This window comes from Microcebus murinus, chromosome 25, assembly GCF_040939455.1.
Source record: "Microcebus murinus isolate Inina chromosome 25, M.murinus_Inina_mat1.0, whole genome shotgun sequence".
Lineage (NCBI taxonomy): Eukaryota > Metazoa > Chordata > Mammalia > Primates > Cheirogaleidae > Microcebus > Microcebus murinus.
The window spans coordinates 5853631-5876180 of record NC_134128.1 but is presented as its reverse complement, the minus strand read 5'-3'; the positions used below and the strand labels follow the sequence as shown (position 1 = coordinate 5876180).

The window sequence follows — 22550 nt, the reverse complement described above, 5'->3', positions numbered from 1 at the left end:
GAAATAAGAACAGATCAAGATTTCACAATGAGATATCACTTATCTCCAGTGAAAATGGCTTTTATTAAAAAGTCCTAAAACAATAAATGTTGGCGTGGATGTGGAGAGAGAGGAACACTCCTACACTGCTGGTGGGGCTACAAACTAGTTCAACCTCTGTGGAAAGCAATATGGAGATACCTTAGAGCGATACAAGTAGATCTACCATTTGATCCAGCAATCCCATTGCAGCATCTACCCCAAAGAACAAAAGACACTCTATAAAAAGGACACCTGCACTCAAATGTTTATAGCAGTATAATTCACAATTTCAAAGATGTGGAAACAACTGAAGTGCCCAGCAATACATGAGTGGATTAATAAAATGTGGTATATGTATACCATGAAGTACTATTCAGCTATAAGAAACAATGATGATATAACACCTCTTGTATTTTCCTGGATAGAGCTGGAGCCTATTCTACTAAGTGAAGTATTCCAAGAATGGAAAAATAAGCACCACATGTACTCACCAGCAAATTGGTATTAACTGATCAACACCTAAATGAACATATAGGAATAACATTTATCGGGCATCGGGCAGATGGGAGGGGGGAGGAGGGGATGGATATATACATACATAATGAGTGTGATGCGCACCAACTGGGGGATGGACATGCTTGAAGCCCAACAGTGGGGCGGGTTGGGGGGTAAGGGGGAAAAAGGAACACATGAAACCTAAACATTTGCACCCCACAATATGCTGAAATAAAAAAAAGATTTAAATATTAACATTAAAATGGTGTCATTTTAGATATTTTCTATCTACAAAGCCATGCAATTAATGACATTTTCCTTTTGAGATTATAATAAAATTGCTCATTTAAGTAATGATGCTATTAGGCAACCATCTATAATAAATTTGTTTTTATAGTTTATCTAAAATCATATTCTTGAATGCCAAAATGTTATACTAAATAGTAAAACACTAAATTTTAAAAATGCCTAATCCTGAAATAAAAATTTACACTTGATCTTAGCCAAAAGGCTGAGAAGCGATTAAAAAATTAATTTAAAATTATTCCTGCTGATTAATTAGTGCTAAAGAATTGAAATATAATGACAGAATTTGTTCTAATAGGTACTTGGCAAAAACATGGTCCAAGAATTCATATTTACTCTGGATATAAGAAAATGAACAAGCATTTTAATTTTTAAATTTTGAATAATCTGGTTTCTCCTTGATCTTCAGAATGACCATCTGCTTATTGTTTGAAATATCTTTCTGTAGTAAGCTGTATGTGGGAGAAGCAGTAGGGAAGGAACAATAGTTCCTATATTTAAACCTGTTTCTCTGTAAGCTTTTATGCCAAACTTTTTATAACTGTACATCTTTGGAGCACAAGCACCAATTGCTATCAAATGTCCCTTGTTTTCAATATTGTTACAACTGAAACGGGGTCAAAGGAATGGTTCAGGAAACAGGTGTTTATGGTGAATTTAAATAAAGAGGGTCTGATTTAAGGTCAGTTAGCATTATTGATCTATATTTGAGGGACTCATCCGTGGTATGCTATCAGATTTCCTCCATCTTTTGTTATGGAGCTAAGACTGCACAATGAACTCTTGTGAATGAGGAAGGCTATATACATCAGTTTAAAATAGTCACACTGCAGATAAACTTGTACAGAGCTCAGATTTTAAGCCTGGTGAATCTCACATATGGGAGGAGAAGAATAACCAGAGGGCTGCAATGTTCTGGAAGGTGCAGAAGAATTTTCTATTTTTCTGCAAGAAAAGGAACCATTGTATTTTTTTTTTACTGAAGTAAAATTCACATAAAATAAAATTTACTGTAGTATTCTCTTATAATCATTTTTGTTTACATTAAGTTGGTAGTAATGCCTCCACTTTCATTCCTGACTCTAATAATATGTCTTCTCCCTTTTTTTTATATTTAGTCTAAGGGTTGGCAATTTCTTGATCTTTTGAAAGAACAACTTTGTGGGGTTTTTTTGTCTCTGTTTTTCTACTCTCCATTTCATTTATTTTCACCCTAATATTTGTTATTGCCTTTCTTCACCTTGCTTTGGGTTAAGTTTGCTCTTCAATTTTTAGTTTCTTAAAGTAAAAAATTAGGTTATTGATTTATTTCTTCTTTTTTCATATAGGAATTTGTAGTTATAAATTTCCCCCAATCACTGCATGTACTGCAACCCATAAGTTTTGATATGTTGTTTCATTTTCATTTGTCTCAAATTATTTTCTATTTTTCCTTGTGATTCCTTAATCCATTGGTTAAGAGTGTTTTGTTTAATGTCCACTTATTTGTGACTTTTCCAGCGTTCTTTCTGCTCTTGATTTCTAATTCAATCTACTAAGGTCAGAGAAGACACACTGGATGATTTCAGCGTTTTTAAATTTACTGATACTTGTTTTGTGGTCTAACATATGGTCTGGTCTGGGGAATGTTCCATGTATACTTGAGAAGAATGTGTATTCTGCCATTGTTGTGGGGTGGTCTATATATGTCTGTTAATCCAGTTGGTTTATAATGTTGTTCAAGTCCTCTATTTTCATATTGATTGTCTAGATGTTCATTCAATTATTGATAGCAGGGCATTAAAGTCTCCAACTTCAATTATTACTGAACTGTCTTTTTCTCCCATCAATTGAGTTTGTTGTATTTGCTTCATATATTATGGGGCTCTGATGTTTGATGCATATGTGTTTATAATTGTTCCTCTTCTTAAGAGATTGACCCTTCTATAATTATATAATGTCATTCTTTGTCTCTTTAAACAAATTTTGTCTAGAAGTATATTTTATCTGATATTAATATAACTATCCTTTGGTTACTGTTTGCATAGGATATCTTTTCACTCTCAATCTATTTTTTTCTTTGACTTTAAAGTGAGTCTCTTGTCAATAACATATGGTTGGTTATTAACATATGGTTATTTTTTAAAAACCTATTCTACCATCTTTACCTTTTAATTGGAGAGTTTAATCAATTTATATTTAATATAATTACTCATGAGGAAGGACATTTTTCATTTTGCAATTTGTTTTTATATATATTATATCTTCTTGTTTCTTAGTTTCTCCATTGCTGCCTGCTTTTGTGATAAATCAGTATTTTCTACTGTATCACTTTGATTCCCTTCTTGTTTCCTTCATTATATTTGTTTTAGTTATTTTCTTAGTGGTTGCCTTGGGGATTACAATTAATACCTTAAATTTATAGCAATCTAGTTCAAATTAATACCAACTTTGTTTTGATAGTATACAAAAACTGTATTCCTTTATAGCTCTTTCCTCTCCTTTTACATTATTATTGTTGCAAACCATATCTTTAAGTATTGTACCTTCATCAACCTAGATTTATACTTACTGTTTTATGCAGTTGTCTTTTAAATAATATAGGGAAAAGGGGAGATTACAAATTTAAAATACATTAATACTGATTTTTATATTTACCAATTTAGTTACCTATATCAGCATTCTTCATTTCTTCATGTGCATTTGAGTTACTATCTAGTGTCCTTTAAGTTCAGCCTGAAGGATTCCTGTTAGTATTGCTTATAGGGCAATTCTACTAGTGACCAACTCTCTCCATTTTTGTTTAATTGGGAATATGTTAATTCCTCCCTCCCTCATTTTTGGAGAGTTTTGCCAGATATGTAACTCTTGGTAGGCAGGGTTTTTTTCCTTCAGCATTTTGAATATGTCATCTCACAGCTCCTAGGCCTCCAGGTCTCTGATGAGAAATTATCTCTTAATCTTACTGATGATCCCTTGTACATGATGAGTTGCTTTGCTCTTGATGCTTTCAAGATTTTCTTTATCTTTAACTTTTAATAGTTTGATTATATTACGTCTTAGTGTAAGTCTCTTTAAGTTTATCCTACCTTGTCCTTGAGCTTTTTGGATGTGTAGATTCATGTCTGTCATTAAATTTGGGATGTTTCAGCCATTATTTATGCAAATATTCTTTCTGGCTCTTTTTAGGACTCCCATTATACATATGTTAGTATGTTTGATGGTATGCCACAGGTTTCTTATGCTTTGTTCATTTTTCTTCATTCTTTTTTTTTCTTTCTGCTTCTTAGACTGGGTAATCTCTATTGACCTTCTGTTCAAGTTCACTGATTTTTTCTTCTGCCTGGTCATACCCCCCTTGCTGTTGAACCACTTTAGTGAATTTTTCATTTAAGTTATAATTTTAAACTTTAGAATTTCTATTTGGTCTGTTTTTATGATTTCTATCTATTTGTTGAAGTTCTATATTTGATAAGACATTATTATCTTGGTTGACTTTAATTCTTCATCCATGATTTCTTTTGGCTCTTTGAGTATATTTAAGATGGTCTTTGTCTCTAGTGTTCTATAGCACTGTAGGATGACTTTAGTTAATAATAATATAGTGTATAGTTTTAAATAGCCAGAAGGAGGATATTAAATATTCCCAACACAAAGAAATGATAAATGTTTGAGATGGTGGGTGTGCTAATCACCCTGATCTGATCACTATACATTATAAACATTGCAATATAACTATATATCCCATAGGAATATATAATTACTATGTGTCAAATTAAAAGTGTTTTAAAGAATATGTACATAATTTCTGTGATAGGGTCAAAAAATTAAAGTAGAATTTGGAAAACTAAATAAGATATTTTTTTAATTGTCTTTGTCTCATAAGGGCAATGCCAGGATGTCTTCAGGTACAGTTTCTGTTAGTTTCCTTTTTCCACATATATAGTCCATACACCCTTGTTTCTATGCATGTCTCATAATTTTTTTGAAAACTGGACATTTTGAATATTATAGTATGGTAAATCTGAAAAATCAGATTCTTAATCCTTTCCCAGATTTGTTGTTGCTGCTTATTGTAGTTACTGTTGCTTGAGTGACTTCTCTGAACTAATTTTATAAAGTCTGTGTTCTTTGTTGTGTGTGACCAGTAAAGTCTCTTTTGCCTTGGTTTAGTGGTCATCTGGTAATTCAATAGAGATTTCCGTAAAGCCTGGACCAAAAAACACTTTTAAAAATCTCAAATTCTGTGCAGATGAACTGCATGTTTGTGTGTTGAAGCATGCCTTTAACACTCACACTCAGCCAAGCACTTTACAGCTTTATCTCAGCCCCTACCTCCTGCTTGTGCAGAGCCTGAGGTGAGTAGGGGATGAAAGTTTAGGGTCTTCTCAGGTCTTTTTTGAGAATGTTCCAGCTTTCTAGAACCCTAGGAATATATTAGGGCTTTTTAATCCCCTTACTCTTCAATCATCTCATTTCCCACACTTTCTTTCCAATATTTTTGTTTGCTTTATTGTTTGCCCCAACCATTATGCATTGCCCCAGGTAGCATCAATTAATCCATTTGCCTTTAAATGTTTTAGACAAATCATCCCCAGGTAGCTTTCTCAACCCTAGGAAAGCTTGCAGTTGAGTAAACAAAGGCAGTCCTCCCGTTGAGCCAGTCCTTCAGGGATCCACCAGACAGGTAAAAACAACAGCAATTCTTTGAGAATAAGGTCCATGATGCTCCTCTGGTTCTAGGTACCTATACTGAGAATGCAGGATGTAGTCTTCAAGGCCACCACTGAGTGGGGCAGCAGGAAATGGGACCAGAGTAAGCTAAATGCTATGTGGCTTTGTTACTCAGATTTAGCTGTGTTTTTTTTCCTGATTAAGTATCCTCCTGGTTTCTAATAAGCTTCTAATTAGTTTCTAAAATTTTAAAAAATTTGATTCTAACAGGTTTTGCTAGTTCATTCATTGCTTTTGTGGGTGCATGGATTTTTGGAGTTCCCTATTCCATTAATTTTGTTGACACTACTCCCCAAGAACCATTGTATTTTAATTGCCTATTCATTTATATTTACTAAATTATAATGCACATGAGAACAGGTAGATAGCTGCCATTTTCATCACTAAATCTCTAGGATTTAGCGAAGTGCAATATATAACAGGAGCTAATGTTTACTCTCACATCCTATATCTTTATAAGAATTCTCCCAAATTCCCTGCTTTCCCATGCTTCTTCCAGTTTCTGGGATTGTCGATTTTACTTCTTTCCCCTTTAGCTTATTTTCATTAAAACACACACACACACACACACACACACACACACACACACACATACACTGAATAACAACAATAAAGCTTTTTCTTCCTGGTCATAACCATCAGCAGGGCATGTTTAACTAATTGATCAACTAAATCTTCTTGCCTTCCTATGCTAGGTCTTGTGGGAGCTTAGAAACAAACATCCCCTGACTCAGGAAGATTATATGGGTATGAGAAATACCAACTGAGCAATGGTGATAATTGGAGAAAATTTTGTGACCCAGGCTCATCAGACAAAGATCTAAGTAGAATGAGATTCTTAAGATGAACCCATGAGGATAAGTAGGATCTCATTCAACTTACACCAAAGGGGGTGGTGTTCAAAGCTGTGGGCATGTGGACTAGAGAGAAGAGTACATGGGAAAATAGAGGAGATGTGGAATGTTTGGAGAGGCAGCTTCATGCTGTGCTTTGTAAAGATGATATGGCCCTGAACCAGCAAAGAGACAGTTTTATTTTGGTAAAATATTTTAACTAAAAAAACTACTCAAGTGAGAATCAGAAGATAAGAGTTTTGCAGTTATTCTGCTGTTCACTGTGTTACTTTAGATAAATGACTTCCCTCCCTGGGCCTCAGAATTCTGTTCTGTACATTAATAGGATTAGAATAGACAATCCCCAAAGTTCCTTTCAACTCTAACCACCTAAGATTTGGCTTGTAACAGTCTTGCAGTCCTCTCTTCCTTCCTTCCTTTATTTTTATATTGTTCCTCCTTATTCTGTTGCCTATAATGACATGAAAAGAAAGGAAGAACAATGTGAGCTATGAGAACCCAAGCATCCCACTGAAAGTGACAAAAATACAAGTGAATATGTTTGAGAGACCCATAATTTTCTTTCTTGTCGTATCAATAACCTAATATAACAGTCTTACTGAATTTCATATCTATTCAAACCTATTTCTGTCCATGTGACACCAGTCTTTTTCAATACATATCCAAATTCATCCACTGACCAAGAAGTAGTTTTAGTTTACTTCTCAAAAAGAATTTTTGAGAACTTGTTGAAAAGCTTAATGAACATGGGGACTTGTCACCATTGAATGCAGAATGACAGGCAGCAGCCTCCAGCCCTTTTTATATGGTTCACTCTCGATTCTTTTGTCAAGAATTGAGTGCCTTTATATTTATAAGACGTACCCATCACCTCATACCTTTTATCACAAGTGTTTATTCTCTGGAATTTCTATGAAGGCTGGAAGATTAATAGAAATTAGACTCTAGCTCTGACTTGGGCAGGGCAAAGGCAATATATGTAACCTAAACATTTGTACTCCCATAATATTCTGAAATAAAAAAAGTATATATACATAATAAAACAAGAACAAAAAACCAAATACCTCCCATGGCAAAGTACTAATAAATAAATAAATAAATATCAATATAATGATCTAAATTATAATAAGGGAGTAATAAAAATGAAGCAATACATAATTAGTAAAAAAAAAAGAATGTAAAACTTCAGGATGTTAGGATTATTCCAATTAAAATAGTAAAAGAGAAGACCAGGTGGCTTGAAGATGTATATTTTCATTCTTTTTATAAACAAAAAAGATGCTTCAAAGTCAGAACCAAATGCAAAAGTTCTGAAAATTGAAAACTCTCTATTAATAGAAGCTTTAAATTATGGCATCAGCATAATAAAAACCTAAAAATCTATCGGGCAGGCTAGAGCAGTCAGCCTGTTGGAAGGCACCTTCACCAATCTTAGACCTCTTGGGGGAAAATTGTTTAGAGCAGAAGCTCTCAAACTTTAGGCTTCTTCAGAATTACATGAAGGGTTTGTTAAAATACAGTATTTGGCTGTCCCTCCAGAGTTTCTGACTCAGTAGGTCTGGATGTGATCTAAGAATTCTCATCTGTATCAAGTTTCCAGGTGAAATTGATGCTACTGGTTTGGGAACCACTGGCCTAGATGGCAGGCAGCATCTAAACTAAAACATGAAGGAGACATCTAGGGTTTAGCTCAACTCTGCTTGCATTGTGCAAGGAGAAGTCTTGAGGGACCCTGAGGGCGAAGGCTCAGGTAGAGGACACCGGCATGTAGTCCAGAGGGCCCTGCAGGACTGCAGAGAGAGTGCAGAGAGATGAGGCTGCTGAGGCAAGGAGGAACCAATTTCTAGAAGCCTTTGCCATACTAAGGAGCTAGGATTTGGGTGGCCAGCCACTGAAGGGTTGTAAATGGGGGCAACATGGTCAAATACACAGTATGGAAGGATCATGTCTCTTCAGCGTAGAATGTGGATTGAAGGTGGGCGAAACTGGTAAAGAAACTAGTTAGGACGCTACTTATACTACAGGAACGAGTTGGTGGCCAGGAGTTGCATAGTGGCATTGAAGATGAAGAAAAATAGACAGATTTGAAAGATATTTAGGAAATAGGAATTAAATTCTTGGTGATTTGTTTGATTAGTGGAATGCAGGTGAAAGAGGAAAATCAAAGTTTATTCCTAGGCTTCTGCTTTGTGCAGTGAGGTGAGTGTGTTCACTGAGGCAGGCAGCAAAAGAGCAAAGTGGGCTGGAGACAGGAAGAGTAAAGAGAGGGGTGATTTTATTTCAAGACCTGTGTGTCCAATAGGCTGTTGAGTTTACAGTGCTGCGCTCAGGAGAGTGATCTGAACTGGAAATCTAGATGTGGGACTTGCTGGCATGTAGCGCATAACTGAAACAGGGGAGCACGTGGCACTGCTTTGGTATGATGGGTAGAGTAAGAGTAGAAGACAGCCACATTTAGATGATCCTTGAGAAACTCTGCCATTTAAGAGGCAGATTGAGGAAGAGGAATCTGCAACAGTGACTGAAAAGGAGCTGACAGAGAAGTAGGAAGAAAGGAAGAGAAGAGCAGGAGAAAAATAAGGTGACATAATGGAAGGCAAGTGCTTCAGCCATGCCAAAAGCTGAGGAGAGAGAAAGTAAAATAAGGAGTGAACAGTATCAGTCAGATTCTGGAAGAAGGTCTTTGGTAACCTAAGTACACATCCATACGTGGAGTTGTATAGCTTGGAGCAGAAATGTATGGAAAGTGAGAAAGTAGAAACAGATAAATAAAATGACAGACAATTCCTGGGTTGCCCTTTTTCTTTCTCATTTTAGCATGATTTCCATGAACTTAATCTACTAATAACAAAAATGAATGTATACTTTAAATATGCCTTTTCATATTCAATTTTGGAAATTTCTTAATCTTTTCATATATGTTGCTGCTTTCCTTCAGAAATAGTGAAACCTTGTGATGGTCTCCTGAAGATCTATCTATGAGAAAATAGTGGAAAAGTCATCTATATAGGAAGTCTAATGATTGTATTTTTTATACAGTTATATTTCATACAAACACCTGTTTAGGTATTCTTTTTTATTTATTTATTTATTTATTTTTTTTTTTTTTTTAACATAGCTGTAGAAGATGAAAGTATTCTTTTTTATAACTTGATTTCTAGGAGTGAGTTCAGATAAGGTAATAAGAGCTCATTTTTTTAAAATATAGCAGAATTTCCTCATTTTATTTTGAGGCAATCCTAGAAAAGTACATCTTATTCCATTTGGCAAAAACCAATATTCTGAAATTCTTCAAGTACAGAGTTGTGTTATTATGTTTCCTGTTATCAGAAAGCCAGTAAAATCAATAATGGGAGACTCATGGGGGCTTTTGCTTTGGTTTTTCTCTCTGGAAATGAGATCTGAGATTTAGGACAATCTTGAATTCTCAGCCTATACAGTAAATGCCCAAAGGGTCCTCTGGAAAACATAAACGTTTCTGATAATTTAGAAATGGAATTTCTTGACTAAAAACGTACCAAACTGGAGCTGTATAGATTTCCTCTGCAAAAGACAAACCTCATCTGATTAAGAAGTATTTTAAAGGAGACAGTTATTTAACAAATCCACTATTAGCTTTCTTTGAGATTTAGAGTTCAATGAAGACTGTGAAAAATTTTAAGTATCAGAAAATAAATTATTTCCCACATCTTGGCCATGGAAAGAAAATATAGATCATAACAATTTTTCTCTGAAGCATCATTCTCAACCTGATGGAAACTCCTCACAGTAACCTGAAAATTCCCTAGGAGTTCCTGGGTATTGAGAACCAAAATTCCCCTCCTGCCAAGCAGTTCCTCCCACTGTCCCCAAGGACAATTTACATTTCCCTGCTTTGCCCTTTGTTACCTGATTACCTTCAACTAGAATATCTCCTCATATCTCAATCACTTTCTTTCATCTCTACCTGTTGATATCCCTCAAGGCCCAAATCAAATACCACCTGTTCTATTAGGTTAGTAGAGTAACTAGCTACATACAGTACATAATATATGCTATCACAGGATAGCTATTTGCAAACTTTTTTTTCCAAGTTAAGCCTAGAGATGTATGCAGACTTATTTCTAGTTAGATTGCAAGCTGCTTCTAGAAGGCAAGAATCCTGTGTCTCCCATGTTGCCCAGCATGGTGCCTAACATATGGTTGTCATTATGTAAATGGTTGTTCATTACAATTATATTTATAATTATGTTTCGCATATTCAAATTAAGAGTGAAGCTAGAATTTGGAACAGTTTTCTCTTTTTCTGTCATAGCCAAAGTATAGAAGACCAGAAAAATGGGTCAGGTTCTCTCTTGAGAGCCTAGTCATTCAAAATTTAGAATTCATCCAGGTACAACTAGAAACAATTATGTGTACACGGCGACTGCAAGTTTCTCCAACATAAAATAAGATGGGAACTTATAAAAATATTAATTTTCCAAGAAATTTCTCTCATGTGTAGGGTAGAATTCTTGAATCTTTTGTCTGTTGATTACACTGGAAGCCTTCTTATCCAATATAGTTGGGATTAGTAATTGGTTCATTTGTTGATAAAGGTTTTTAAAGGAGAAAGGTATTTAAAAAGTGTATAGGTACTGTAATTTAAAACACACAAATAATCATTCACCAGTCTTTTTAAAATAAGTCCTTTTTTTTGACTATGGGTTTGATATGTAGAGTTTATTATTCTCTTTCTAGCATAAATCACCAAAATTCATTATCTACTGCCTTGTGTTGGAATAGGTAACATTGTGTTCGCAATGTTCATTCTTTAAATAGGAGCAAAAATCTAAAGAATTCTTTTGAAATAATCTGAGTATAGAATTTTTCTAGTTTTTTATGTTTATTGACCATTCCTACATATCAAATTTTCTATACTTTCTTCTAAGTTAATGCTTTATTTTAATTTCTTATTTTAGAATCTTTCTAAAACATTCAAGATGGATTTTATAGAAATGTCTCCTTTTGTTTCTCAATCATGTATAATTATTTTATTTGATATTTAATTAAATTAATCATATGATAACAACTGGCATAATTTGGGAAGAAACACAACTAATTCATAACAAGTAATAATTAAACTGGCTGGAGCAAAAATGCTTGAGGTGTACTAAAGAGTAGTAGCAAGTTACTTGCCAGTGTTAATGTTCTCCATGACATGGGCACCTTATATAATTAAGGATAAAACCATCCTTATATAAGGAATGGAGATTAACTGTGAATCTGGGGAACAGGTTAAATGGAGAGTGGTTAGGAGATCTTCTATTATACCCTTATTTGATACTACTATCCTTCTGACATTGTTACACAGAGAAATTGAAGACACATATTTTATGTGCAATTAAATAACTTCACCCTCTGGATTAGCTGGAGGACAATAGGATTCAAGATATTGAGAAGGGCATAAAAAAGAATTGGTTGCAAAATAACTTTCTTTACTGGATGTGTTGTGTTAATTCAAATAGAGCTGACAAAGGTCTATATACAGATGAGAAAATACAGCATAATACATGTAGAATATTTCAGGTGTATTTGCTTCATTCCAGGATTTTTGGTGATTTTCATTAAAAAATTCATATGGCTTAAAAATTGTTGAAAAATGAATTGAAGGAGGGAATAGAGAGTTGGGAAAAGGCATTTATTTTTTTCTTATGGAAATTGACTATAGATACTTTCATAATATCATGAACCACTCATGGTGGTTTATGTCAAGTCATAATTTTGTGACAAAATGTTAGAATGGGTGCGGGGAGTTAAAATCAGCTGAGAATATTCTAGGGATGCAATTGAAGATTGGGTGAATGGAGGATCCCTATAGTAAGGCTGGATTTGTCTTCACACAATATTTAGAAATGGAACAGTTCTTAGATATCATCTAATTCAGTAGTTCTTAACCATGGCTATTCATCTCAGATATACAGAAAAAACTCTAAGTTTTTAAAATCACATTTCTTATAGGTCACCCCAATTTTCTTCCTTAATATAATCTTATTCAATTAGCCTAGTGTTTAAATTTTCCTCTCATTGTTTTTATGATTATTTCATTATTATCTTTGGTAATGTGATAAAATGACCATGAAGGAAGGTAATATGAAGTGATTTCCAGAAAATACCTTTAATAACATTTTACTATAAAAAACAACTGGTTCAAGAAAGTTTTGACTTAGTATAATATTGTAAAAGCCAACTAATTATTTTCAGGACTATTTTTTATAATCCCCTAGAAACCTTATTTGAACAATGTTTGCCTACTGATCTTTCTAAAGTCCTGAGAATTTTCCTTGAAATATTAAGACATGCTCAAAAGAATTCCATTATATATGAACCTATTGACTTAATGGCCTCTAATACTGTATATCAGTTTTGTTATTGGAAGATAAACTAAAATGAAATTAAATAAAAATATGAGCAATATTATTTCTGTTTTTTCTCATGTTGAAACTCTACGTAAGCTGGGTGCAGTGGTGTGCACCTATAGTTCTGGCCACTCAGGAGGCTGAGTCAGGAGTCAGGAACACCTGGGATCACATGATCCCAGGTGTTCAAGGCTGCAGTGAGCTATGATCACGCCACTGTACTCCAGCCTGGGTGACAGAGCAAGACCTTATCTCTAAAACAAAACAAAACAAATCAAAGTTCTGCATAAGTGGATTTTGGTGGGTTTAAATTACACCTAGAAAAATAAGTTATTTTAGAGTTTTAGTTTTTGAATGTTAGGTTTGCCCTCATATTTTGAACTTTTGCTTTTCTAGGGTTCTGAAGGTGTTTCTTTCACGAACGGCCCAACGAATTCCATATATGACTGGTGGACGGGTCATGAGGATGTTGGCAGTAATACTCTTGGTGGTGTTTTGGTTTCTCATTGGCTGGACTTCATCTGTATGCCAGAATTTGGAGAGGCAGATTTCACTTATTGGCCAGGGGCAAACATCCGATCACCTCATCTTCAATATGTGCCTCATTGACCGCTGGGATTACATGACAGCAGTTGGTATGTGGTTACTTGTTTTGTGTGATTGTCTTATTATTTTTTCAGTTACATTATAATCCACTTCTTTAGTAGTCTTACAAGACTCTTTCAGGAAGCCCAAAGGAATTTCACCTAATGTAGTTTTAGTATAACAATATGGAAATGACAGTAATGACATGTGGGATGCAATCTTTTTCTGGAAGTTCCGTTCTTTTTCAAAGGTATGTAGCTTTGTTGAGAAAATGTAATCCAATAAACCAGAAAGGAGAAATGCAGTGAATAGAGACAACTTCTGTGTACAAATAAACTTTCTGCTTTGCATCTTATCAGTTGGTCCCCATTTGATTAACTATAGCTATTTTCTGATTTATTTCTTTGGCTGGGAGAAAACAGGAAGCATGCTGGTATTGTTACATAGTTTTGGCCCCATGATATATCTGACTTAGTATGTAGGGCATTTTTTATAAAGAGATTGTCTCTGCAAAATTTCTGATTATTCTGTTTTTCCTGTGCTTACCTCTAAAGATAATTTATCAGTAATTCTCCAGACATCCAGTATTACACAAAGACTAAGCCATGCTACTTTCAGGTAGGAAGAATTCATGTGGCTGAGAAACTGGAGAACTTAGAACCACATCTTGACTTGGGACCTAAATACAGCCCAGTGTTTTGTAAAAAGAAGGAAAATCCATAGGAATTTTTCTGTTGTCAATATCAGGCTATTTTCAGCTAAGTCTCTAAAGATACAATAAAAGAATGAAAATAAGCCTTTGTTATTTTGTTGTTCCCCTCAGTAAGCTGCAGGACAAATCTTAATTTTATTTGGCAGGTATAAAAAATTAAAACATGAATTTAATTCTTATTTTCTGTCTTCCTCACATTTGGCAATTGTTGATTGAATGTTCACATCTAGTCTTTTGCTGGAAGCTAATCAAATGTGTATTTAGTTGATAGTTCAAATGGAGGAATATGTTTCTGGGCAAGATATTTTAGGAATATTACAGGCCTGAATCTGTAATAATGAGGTAATGTGGGTACAAATGGGAATGATTATAATGATAATATTTGAAATTTATTATATTTGGGGCAATATAACTATCAGAAGATAAAGCGTAGGACTTAGGTAGGAAGAAATTCTGATCTTGACTTTAGTCTGATATGAAAATTGAACAAATTGTATAGATATAAAATTTCTACTCAATAGAACACTCTTAATGTTATTTTTTACTCTTCAATGCAAGTTAACCAAATAGGAAAATCATTTCCTTGTATTACTATGAAGAAAAGTCTGCTAGATTTTTCTGTTTTATAAAAAATAGTACTCAAAATATGTTATGACACAAAGAAACATATAGCATGCCCTATTCACCTAGCATTTTTTGCATTTTTTTACACACTGGTTTTGAGATGCATTCAAGATCTTTTTAAAATTTATAATCTAAAGAAGATCACATTTGTGATCTCTATGCAGAAATATATAGGAGTATACAATTGATAGTAACCTTCAATTTATTTTATATAAACTTTATATATAAGTAAGATTTACATACAGTCAATCTACTGAGTACCTATAATTTCTTGAGTACTTTATACATTATGTACTTTGTGGAAGATACATAATGTATAAAGGCCTTACTCTTTTTATCAAGTATCTTACATTGGTTTATATAGATAAATGAGAATTGTTAAAAAATTATTAAAATGCGAAATGAGGTGATAAAGACTCTTGGTGCAGTAGTAGTTCAGTAAAGGAAGACAACAGTTTGGACCAGAATGCAGGAAACTTTATAAAGGAGATATTCTTTAGCTGTGGGTTATTAGATTATTGTAAAGCATTGTAGAGAACATTCATTTGATAATACTGGTAGATGGAGTTGGGTGGGAATTGCATGAAACATGAAGAAAATGCCTAACTAGAAAGGAGGATTATGTTGGAATACATTGTAAGTAATGCTGGATGGTTAAGTTTATTGTGAGTTTATTAAAAACATTGTGGATAATACCAGATGGTTGAGTTTATTGAAAACATCTCAAAGGAATTTGGGGAACCAGAAGAGTGACTTGATGAATTGGTAGATTCAGTCTAGATTGTTTTCAGGATGCATTTTTTAAAAGGTGAATTGTATCAAATTCAGGGATTTGGGAGTTGGAATTATTAGAAGGGAGAAAGACTTAGAGTGGTTCTCCAAGTGGCGTCCCAGAACCAGCAGCAGCAGCATCACCTAGGAACGTGTTAGAAATGCAGATTCCTGGGTCTCATTCCAGACTTATTCAATCAGACACTCTGGGATAATGGGGCAATCTGTGTTTAATAAGCATTCCTGGTGATTCTGTGTTACTCTAACACAGGGGTCCTCAGACTTTTTAAACAGGGGGCCAGTTCACTGTCCCTAAGACTGTTGGAGGGCCATTGGAGAGTGCAGCGCACATTCCACACATGCGCACTGTGGGCCTGGGACGAGTTGGCTGCTAAGCAGGACAGGCAGTGGCGGCAAAACACCCGGATAAATGTCCTCAGTGGGCCACATGTGGCCCTCGGGCCGTAGTTTGAAGACACCTGCTAAAGTGTAGAACTGAGTCAGTCGGTGGAAGGAATCAGATGAAACTGCTAGAATGTAACAGGGACTAATCTCAGTTGTGCTCTGGACATTTCACAACACTCCTGCTGTTCCCCTGCTCAACCACAACACTCTTCACAATGATTATTTCAAGTCTTGTATCCTTTCCTCATACCTCCCAACTATCCATGTTTCTCTTTTCTCTCAGTAGATGACTTCTACTTGAAGAAATAAATAGCCATCAGATAGGAGTGTCTTCAAATTCTTGCCTACATATCCATAAATCTTTCTATATCCACACCAGTTCTTATCTTTTCTCCCTCATACCATCTAAGCTAACACCTCAGCCTGTGCCACACTCATCTAACGTTTGACCCTCTCATCTCCAGTGACCTCTGTCGCTTCATGAGCTTTCTGTCATTTAAAACTCTCCTGCCTCCAGAATCACTTACTGAAGAATTCCATTCTCACCACAACTTTCCTAGCTTGTTTGTTCAACTGCTGCTTCTACAGTAGCTCTTTAGCATCATAGACTGTTTTCATTGTACTTTACTGCCACCAAATTCTCCTCTCCTCCAGAGAGAAAGCTTACCAGGAAGCAAATTATTCCACTTGCAAGGAAGACACTATGAAAAAATGGGCATCTTTTAATACATTAATTCTGGATAATACTGGGAAGTGGGACATAGAAAGAAAGAAGGGCCCAGGGCTCACTTCCTAACCCCAGGGCAGGTAGTGCAAGGGAGAATGAAGATTCATAGCTCGAGAGAGCTGCAGAAATGCAGTTCCTTAGGCAATAGCCTCGTCTCAGTTAAAGTATAGAGATAGAAGATAGAAGAGATTGATTAAGGTAGTAAGATGGTCATGGGTTTAGGAATGAGACAGAAGTAACAAAACTTGAGAGGCAGGAATTAAACTAATACCTGTGAAGGTGTTAGGTGATAACATTAGGTTCTTTAGAAAATAAAAAGACTAGTGACCAGTACAGGGACCAAGAGGTAAAAGGAAGTTAAATTTTGAGTGGTGTTTTTGTTGTCTCCCACTCACCATCTTTGTCCTGTAAACTACTACAACATGTTAGCTCTGATAGTATACTCGTCCTGCAGTGACATGACAGTCCTCTTAAAAAAAAAAAAAGTCAGGATATATCATTTAAAACAGGAACAAATATTTGGAATTAAGACTGTCTTGAAAAATCTGAGACATGTGGTTGCCATATTTTTTTTCACACTACCCTACAGCAATTTTCATTTATTTCTCTTTTAGCATGTAGTATCAAGATATTCTGTATTTAACCTCTCTTAATTTAATGTTTTTGAATGTGTTAGCATAGGCCTCTTTTCAGTTCTCTTTATATAGTTTTGTAGTTAACATGTTTACCATTGTATTTTTTATTCTCAGGCTGCTGATCAAGAATAAATTCTTGTATCTTTAGTCACCTGGAAAATCCGTACTAAAAGCGAAGTTATTCCCCGGTTCCTAAGTAGAAATGTTTCCATGTACAGGAGGGGCTGTGGTGGGAAATAGGTTTTACCTTAAATGTTTGTCAGGAAGTTGAATATACTTACATCAGTGTTAGGCATCAGTTTAGAAAAAAGAAAAAGTGATGGTTAATATATTGGTAAATTTGCATTCTGGATCGTCTTTACCTGTCAAAAACAATCTATTCTTTTAAATAAATACAAAATAAAAAATCATTTGAGAGAGTGGAATACTAGTTTTTCCACTGAAGTAGAGCTCTAGTAGTTAGATATATGAGTCATAAATTTAGAAGTCTGGGTCCATTCTATTTTTGCTTATTGCATAGGGCTGTTCTTAAAACTGCTCAGATAGATGATTTTTCTACCACAAGTGTTTCTTTGTTTCTTTGAAGAAATAATTTGGAAATATGGAAGGGGGAAAAATGAATTTCAGAATCTGATTGTCATTTATGTCTTTTTATAATTTTCAGTAATCTTGTTTGCTGAATATAAAGAATTGTGCAATAAGTTTTAATGGAAAACAAATAAGGATATAAACACTGCAACTATGGAAGACAGATGGACATTGGACAATGTGAGAAGTGCTTTTTGGGCCCAGTAGTTAGTTTTTTTAACAAATTATTTTATTCATCTGGTGGAAGGAGAATTCCAAAATTTGGATGTTCCAGAACATTTCTAGATCAAATAGAATTTCTTTAAAGATTTAAACAGCCATACCTCCTTGAGAATTATCTAAATCTATAATAAAATAATACTGTAATACTTACATTGCTTGTCATTATATGACTCAGCACTTTGAATTTTTCTCAGAACATTTAAATATATTTTCTGTGGCTCACTAAAGATAAAAGTATTCTTCCATCTGTTCATCCCTCTCTCCTGTCTCAACCTAGCATCTATAAGCTCCTCAGCAACATTGCCTATATTGGTCACACTGTATACCTGACACCTAACGAAGTATCTGTCAATCGTAGTCTCTTGATTAATATTTGCTGAAAAAATAAAGAATGAGCTCAGCTCACTTTATCTTGTGATATTTCCTATGGTCAGAATTAGGCCATTGTGAGGAAACATGTTAAAGTCAATACTGTAGAAGTTACAAAATTGTCCCCAAGTTCATTTCAATGGTAAATGTGCATGGTCAAATTTGGGGAGGTATTTTTGAGCAAATTATATAAACTAAATTGATAATTCCCAGCCTTTTTATGAAACCCTACCTGTGACTTCTCCAACAGCCAACATAATACATGGGTGCAAATTTGGCATGATAATTGAGAGTATAATTTTTAAAAATTACCTAGTGTAATTATAATTATTGAAGTAGAATAAAATTGAAATGGTCTTGATGAAAATTTCTATTAATCACTATCTTCCTAGAAATATGTAAAGAATAAAGGGGCTAAGACTAGAAAACAGTGTCCTAAATTAATGAAGAAAACAAATAAATATCCCAGTAAATAGATGAGTAAATATCATACTTATTTTGAAAAATTTTGGTAGTACAACTGCCAGATTTTTTTCCTAAATCTAGCTTCCCTAGTTGGTAAGTTGGTAGTCAGTTTAGGATTAAAACTTGGCATATTAAAAAGTCAAAACTTTAGCCCCCATGAGTTTCCCAGTTGGCTGATACAACTTGACAAATAAGTATAATTGACTTTTCATGCCCAAATTAACCTTAATAATTTCTTTTTTTTTTTTTTTTTTTTTTGAGACAGCGTCTTGCTTTATTGTCCAGGCTAGAGTGAGTGCTGTGGCATCAGCCTAGCTCACAGCAACCTCAGACTCCTGGGCTCAAGCAATCCTTCTGCCTCAGCCTCCTGAGTAGCTAGGACTACAGGCATGCACCACCATGCCTGGCTAATTTTTTCTATATATATTAGTTGGCCAATTAATTTCTTTCTATTTATAGGATAGATAGGGTCTTGCTCTTGCTCAGGTAGTTTCGAACTACTGACCTTGAGCAATCCACCCGCTTCAGCCTCCCAGAGTGCTAGGATTATAGGCGTGAGCCACCACGCCCAGCCAACATTAATAATTTTACCCTTAGCATCAATTAGACCACATCTTCACTCCTAGATTTAGATATCCCAGGCAGGGAGGGTCCTCTAGTATAGGGCATCCAAGTTTGAAATACATTTACTTAATGACAGAGGTGATACTTTAATGGCGTTCATCTTTTGATATATTTAACTGGATAGAACTCAATTTCTGATTATACATTTAGAACATATATTGAAGACATTGAAGCAGTACGAGTGACCCAGATAAGTTAGAATAAGAGGGCAGATTCTTACCTACAAGAAACAACAAAACTGCAAAAAGTAGCTAATAAATCATAGTGTCAAGGACATTTAGAACTTCCCTTCCATGGCTAAATTTGTGTGCCAGACTTTGGTGTTGACCTAGGCAGGCACTGAACTGTTTTCTTGGTTACTTCCTGAAGTTAGATGATGATAATCTAATATGATAAAAAAAAAAAAGGAACATAATTGAGAATAGAGATATTTTACTGCTTGTTCTAACCTAGCACAAGAATATATACAGAGAGCTCTAAACTTCTATTTATCTTCTATTATCTTCTGTTATTCTCTGTATCTTTCTGTGTCACTGATATAGCCCAACTCTTTTCAACTCCATTTATCTGATGCAGTAACTATACCCTCACAAGGAGCCGGTTATAAATTAAGTTCTTTCTCCCTCTAGCCCCCATCTCCTCATGGTTGTGAAAAGTCCTCCAATACACGAGGTGTCATATGGACCTGGAAATTCTTTACAGCTTGGCGTCACTTGTTATATATTTCACTCACCAAATTGGAAAAAAAGACATAGAGAAAAAATAAGCAATATAAGGTATGATAGGCTTGAGTTCACATCCCATTTGGTAATTTTAAAATATTTGTGCTTTCAGTGAATCCCAGCATTGACTACTGTTCAAAAGTACGAATTTCCACGGATTTCACATGAAAGAGTGTCTCTACAGAAACTATAATCCTTACTATTCTTCATTGACACACTCTTCCTCTTTGTTCTCCTCCTTCCTAGTATAACATTTTAAACACACAAAACAGACAATGTGTTCAGTAATTTAATAAGTCATATGCCAATGTTTAGAAAGAACTGAGAAAAATATAATAACTCTCTCACTGAGTTATATAAGGAAAGTCTACAACAGCAATTGTTTTTAAGGATTTAAATACTTAATTACCCTAGAAGAATAGGCTTTATTATGACAGGTGAAATGTGATATATGCACCATTCAATGAGTATTACAGAAAGTAGATTAAACTTCCTCTTTATCTGACTTAGATTCTGTTCTTGAAGTAGGTTCATTACGTACATTTTTTTATTCTAATGTACTATATGTCTTAATCCATGCTGCATTACTTATTACCATTTTAGACATATATTTTTAATTTTCAATCAAAGAATAAAATTCTGACCACGTTGACAGTTTGTCTTGGCTTAGGCTATATTGCTAGAAACTACATGCACTTTTGAAGTACTTGCTTGAATGCTTTCAGAATTAATGAAGTGGGGTTATTTTCTTCTTTATATACTGCTCTTCTAAAAAGTGCTTCACTTCTTTGAGAAGTAGTTATTTATATGATGCTAAAGGGCAGAGAGAAATAATAATTCATTTATACCTTAATTTTATATTTGTAGTACCATTTTTCACTTTTAGAAGTTAAAGAAGTTTGTCCTGGGTTAGTGATTGTCTTAGGACAGGGGAAGAAGGACATGGAGCAACAGTTACTAAGATATCTCTGGTGACCACAGTTTCTTCTGTGCAGTTTCAGCTCTCTTGTGGAACCCTAGAATTTTAGAGTGGGGAAAAATAAGAAGGATAAAACGCTTTCTTTTGTTCTTTGACCAGAGATACTCCCATAGGTTAACTCAGTTGTCAGCATGATTTAGATAGTTCTTTTCCTTGTATTAAAAACAATATTTGTTACCAAAAAAATTGCCCCACCAATGATGATTTCTGCAGTCATCATAAAGAGAAGAACCTGGTGCTATCATTTCCTCTGAGATTAGATACATATTAGAAAATGGAAAAGTAGAGAGATTGGCAGGTGTTTCCTGTTTAAGCTCACCAAGACCCATTCCTGGTAGTAGTCAAAACCCTGGGATGACTCAAGAAAGAACAGAGACCACTAGCCAAGAGAACGGTAGGTTTGTAATGACTGCGTGAATCCCTCACTCACAGTCAAACAGTGTCCCGAGCCAAACCTCACACACCAAAATTGTCTCAAAGATTTTTGACACAATAACTTCAGGGAAATTAAAATGTCTTCCTAAAAATGGCACTGGAAGTAGCAAATAAAGGTATAAAATAAATTTATCCTTTCTCTTTGCTTTTTAGCAAATAACTACACCTCAAAGAAGTAAAATAGTTTTCCACAAAGGTAGAATATAAACAATAAATAAATAAACAGCTCCCACTGCAATCTTTATAAAAGTATTCAAGTTGGCCCTTCAAAAAGTATGTATTTCTAGTGAGGTAGCCCAAGCAAAGGCAACTGTCAAAGCCATCAGGCTTTTATAGAAGATCAAAAATTAAAAATGCATTTTTGTAATGGTAGCAAGTGATCCCAGACCCAGACTCCCCAAAAATAATGCACTTTCAAATGGTAGGGAGAGGGAGATGGAAGATAGCTTGCTGCTCTAACCTTGACTCAGTACTCTGAGAGTTCTCTCCTCTTACTCTGCCTTGGTTCCTGATTTTTAATGTGTGTGCATAAGGTTGCCGTTAAGCATCTTGAGTTTTGCTAAAGTTCTGTTACCCATATCAAACATAAATTCTACATGTGTATGCCAGAGAGAGAGAAAAGTCTACTTTCTCTACCTTTTTTACTTAAGATGCAGTGGAAAATGAGGAAAAAAAATTGGTCCAAGTTCTAGAGATGTGTGAAAGGAAGCAGTGAAGTAAAGCCAGTCTGCAAATGTGAGACCATTCACAGCAATTCTTGCCTGGGAGAGCTCCCTCGCAGTGAGTGGGTAAGAGAAGAGAATAATCCAGTCACTGTGTGACCTAGTATAGTTGGTATGATTAACCACACTATTCACTGGTATTCCTGACAGTATCTCTGATCCAAGCTTGAAATTTCAGCGTTCAGAATTGTACCTCTGG

At 34.8% G+C, this 22550-nt stretch overlaps 1 protein-coding gene across 1 annotated transcript in view; it reads left to right on the top strand.

Moving 5' to 3' along the window:
* GPR158 (G protein-coupled receptor 158) overlaps positions 1-22550 on the top strand; it is a 349181-nt gene that overhangs the window by 305791 nt on the left and 20840 nt on the right. The window contains exon 7 of the mRNA XM_012777345.3: positions 13163-13401. Coding sequence (XP_012632799.2) covers positions 13163-13401 — 239 coding nt within the window. The remainder of the gene's footprint in view (positions 1-13162; positions 13402-22550) is intronic.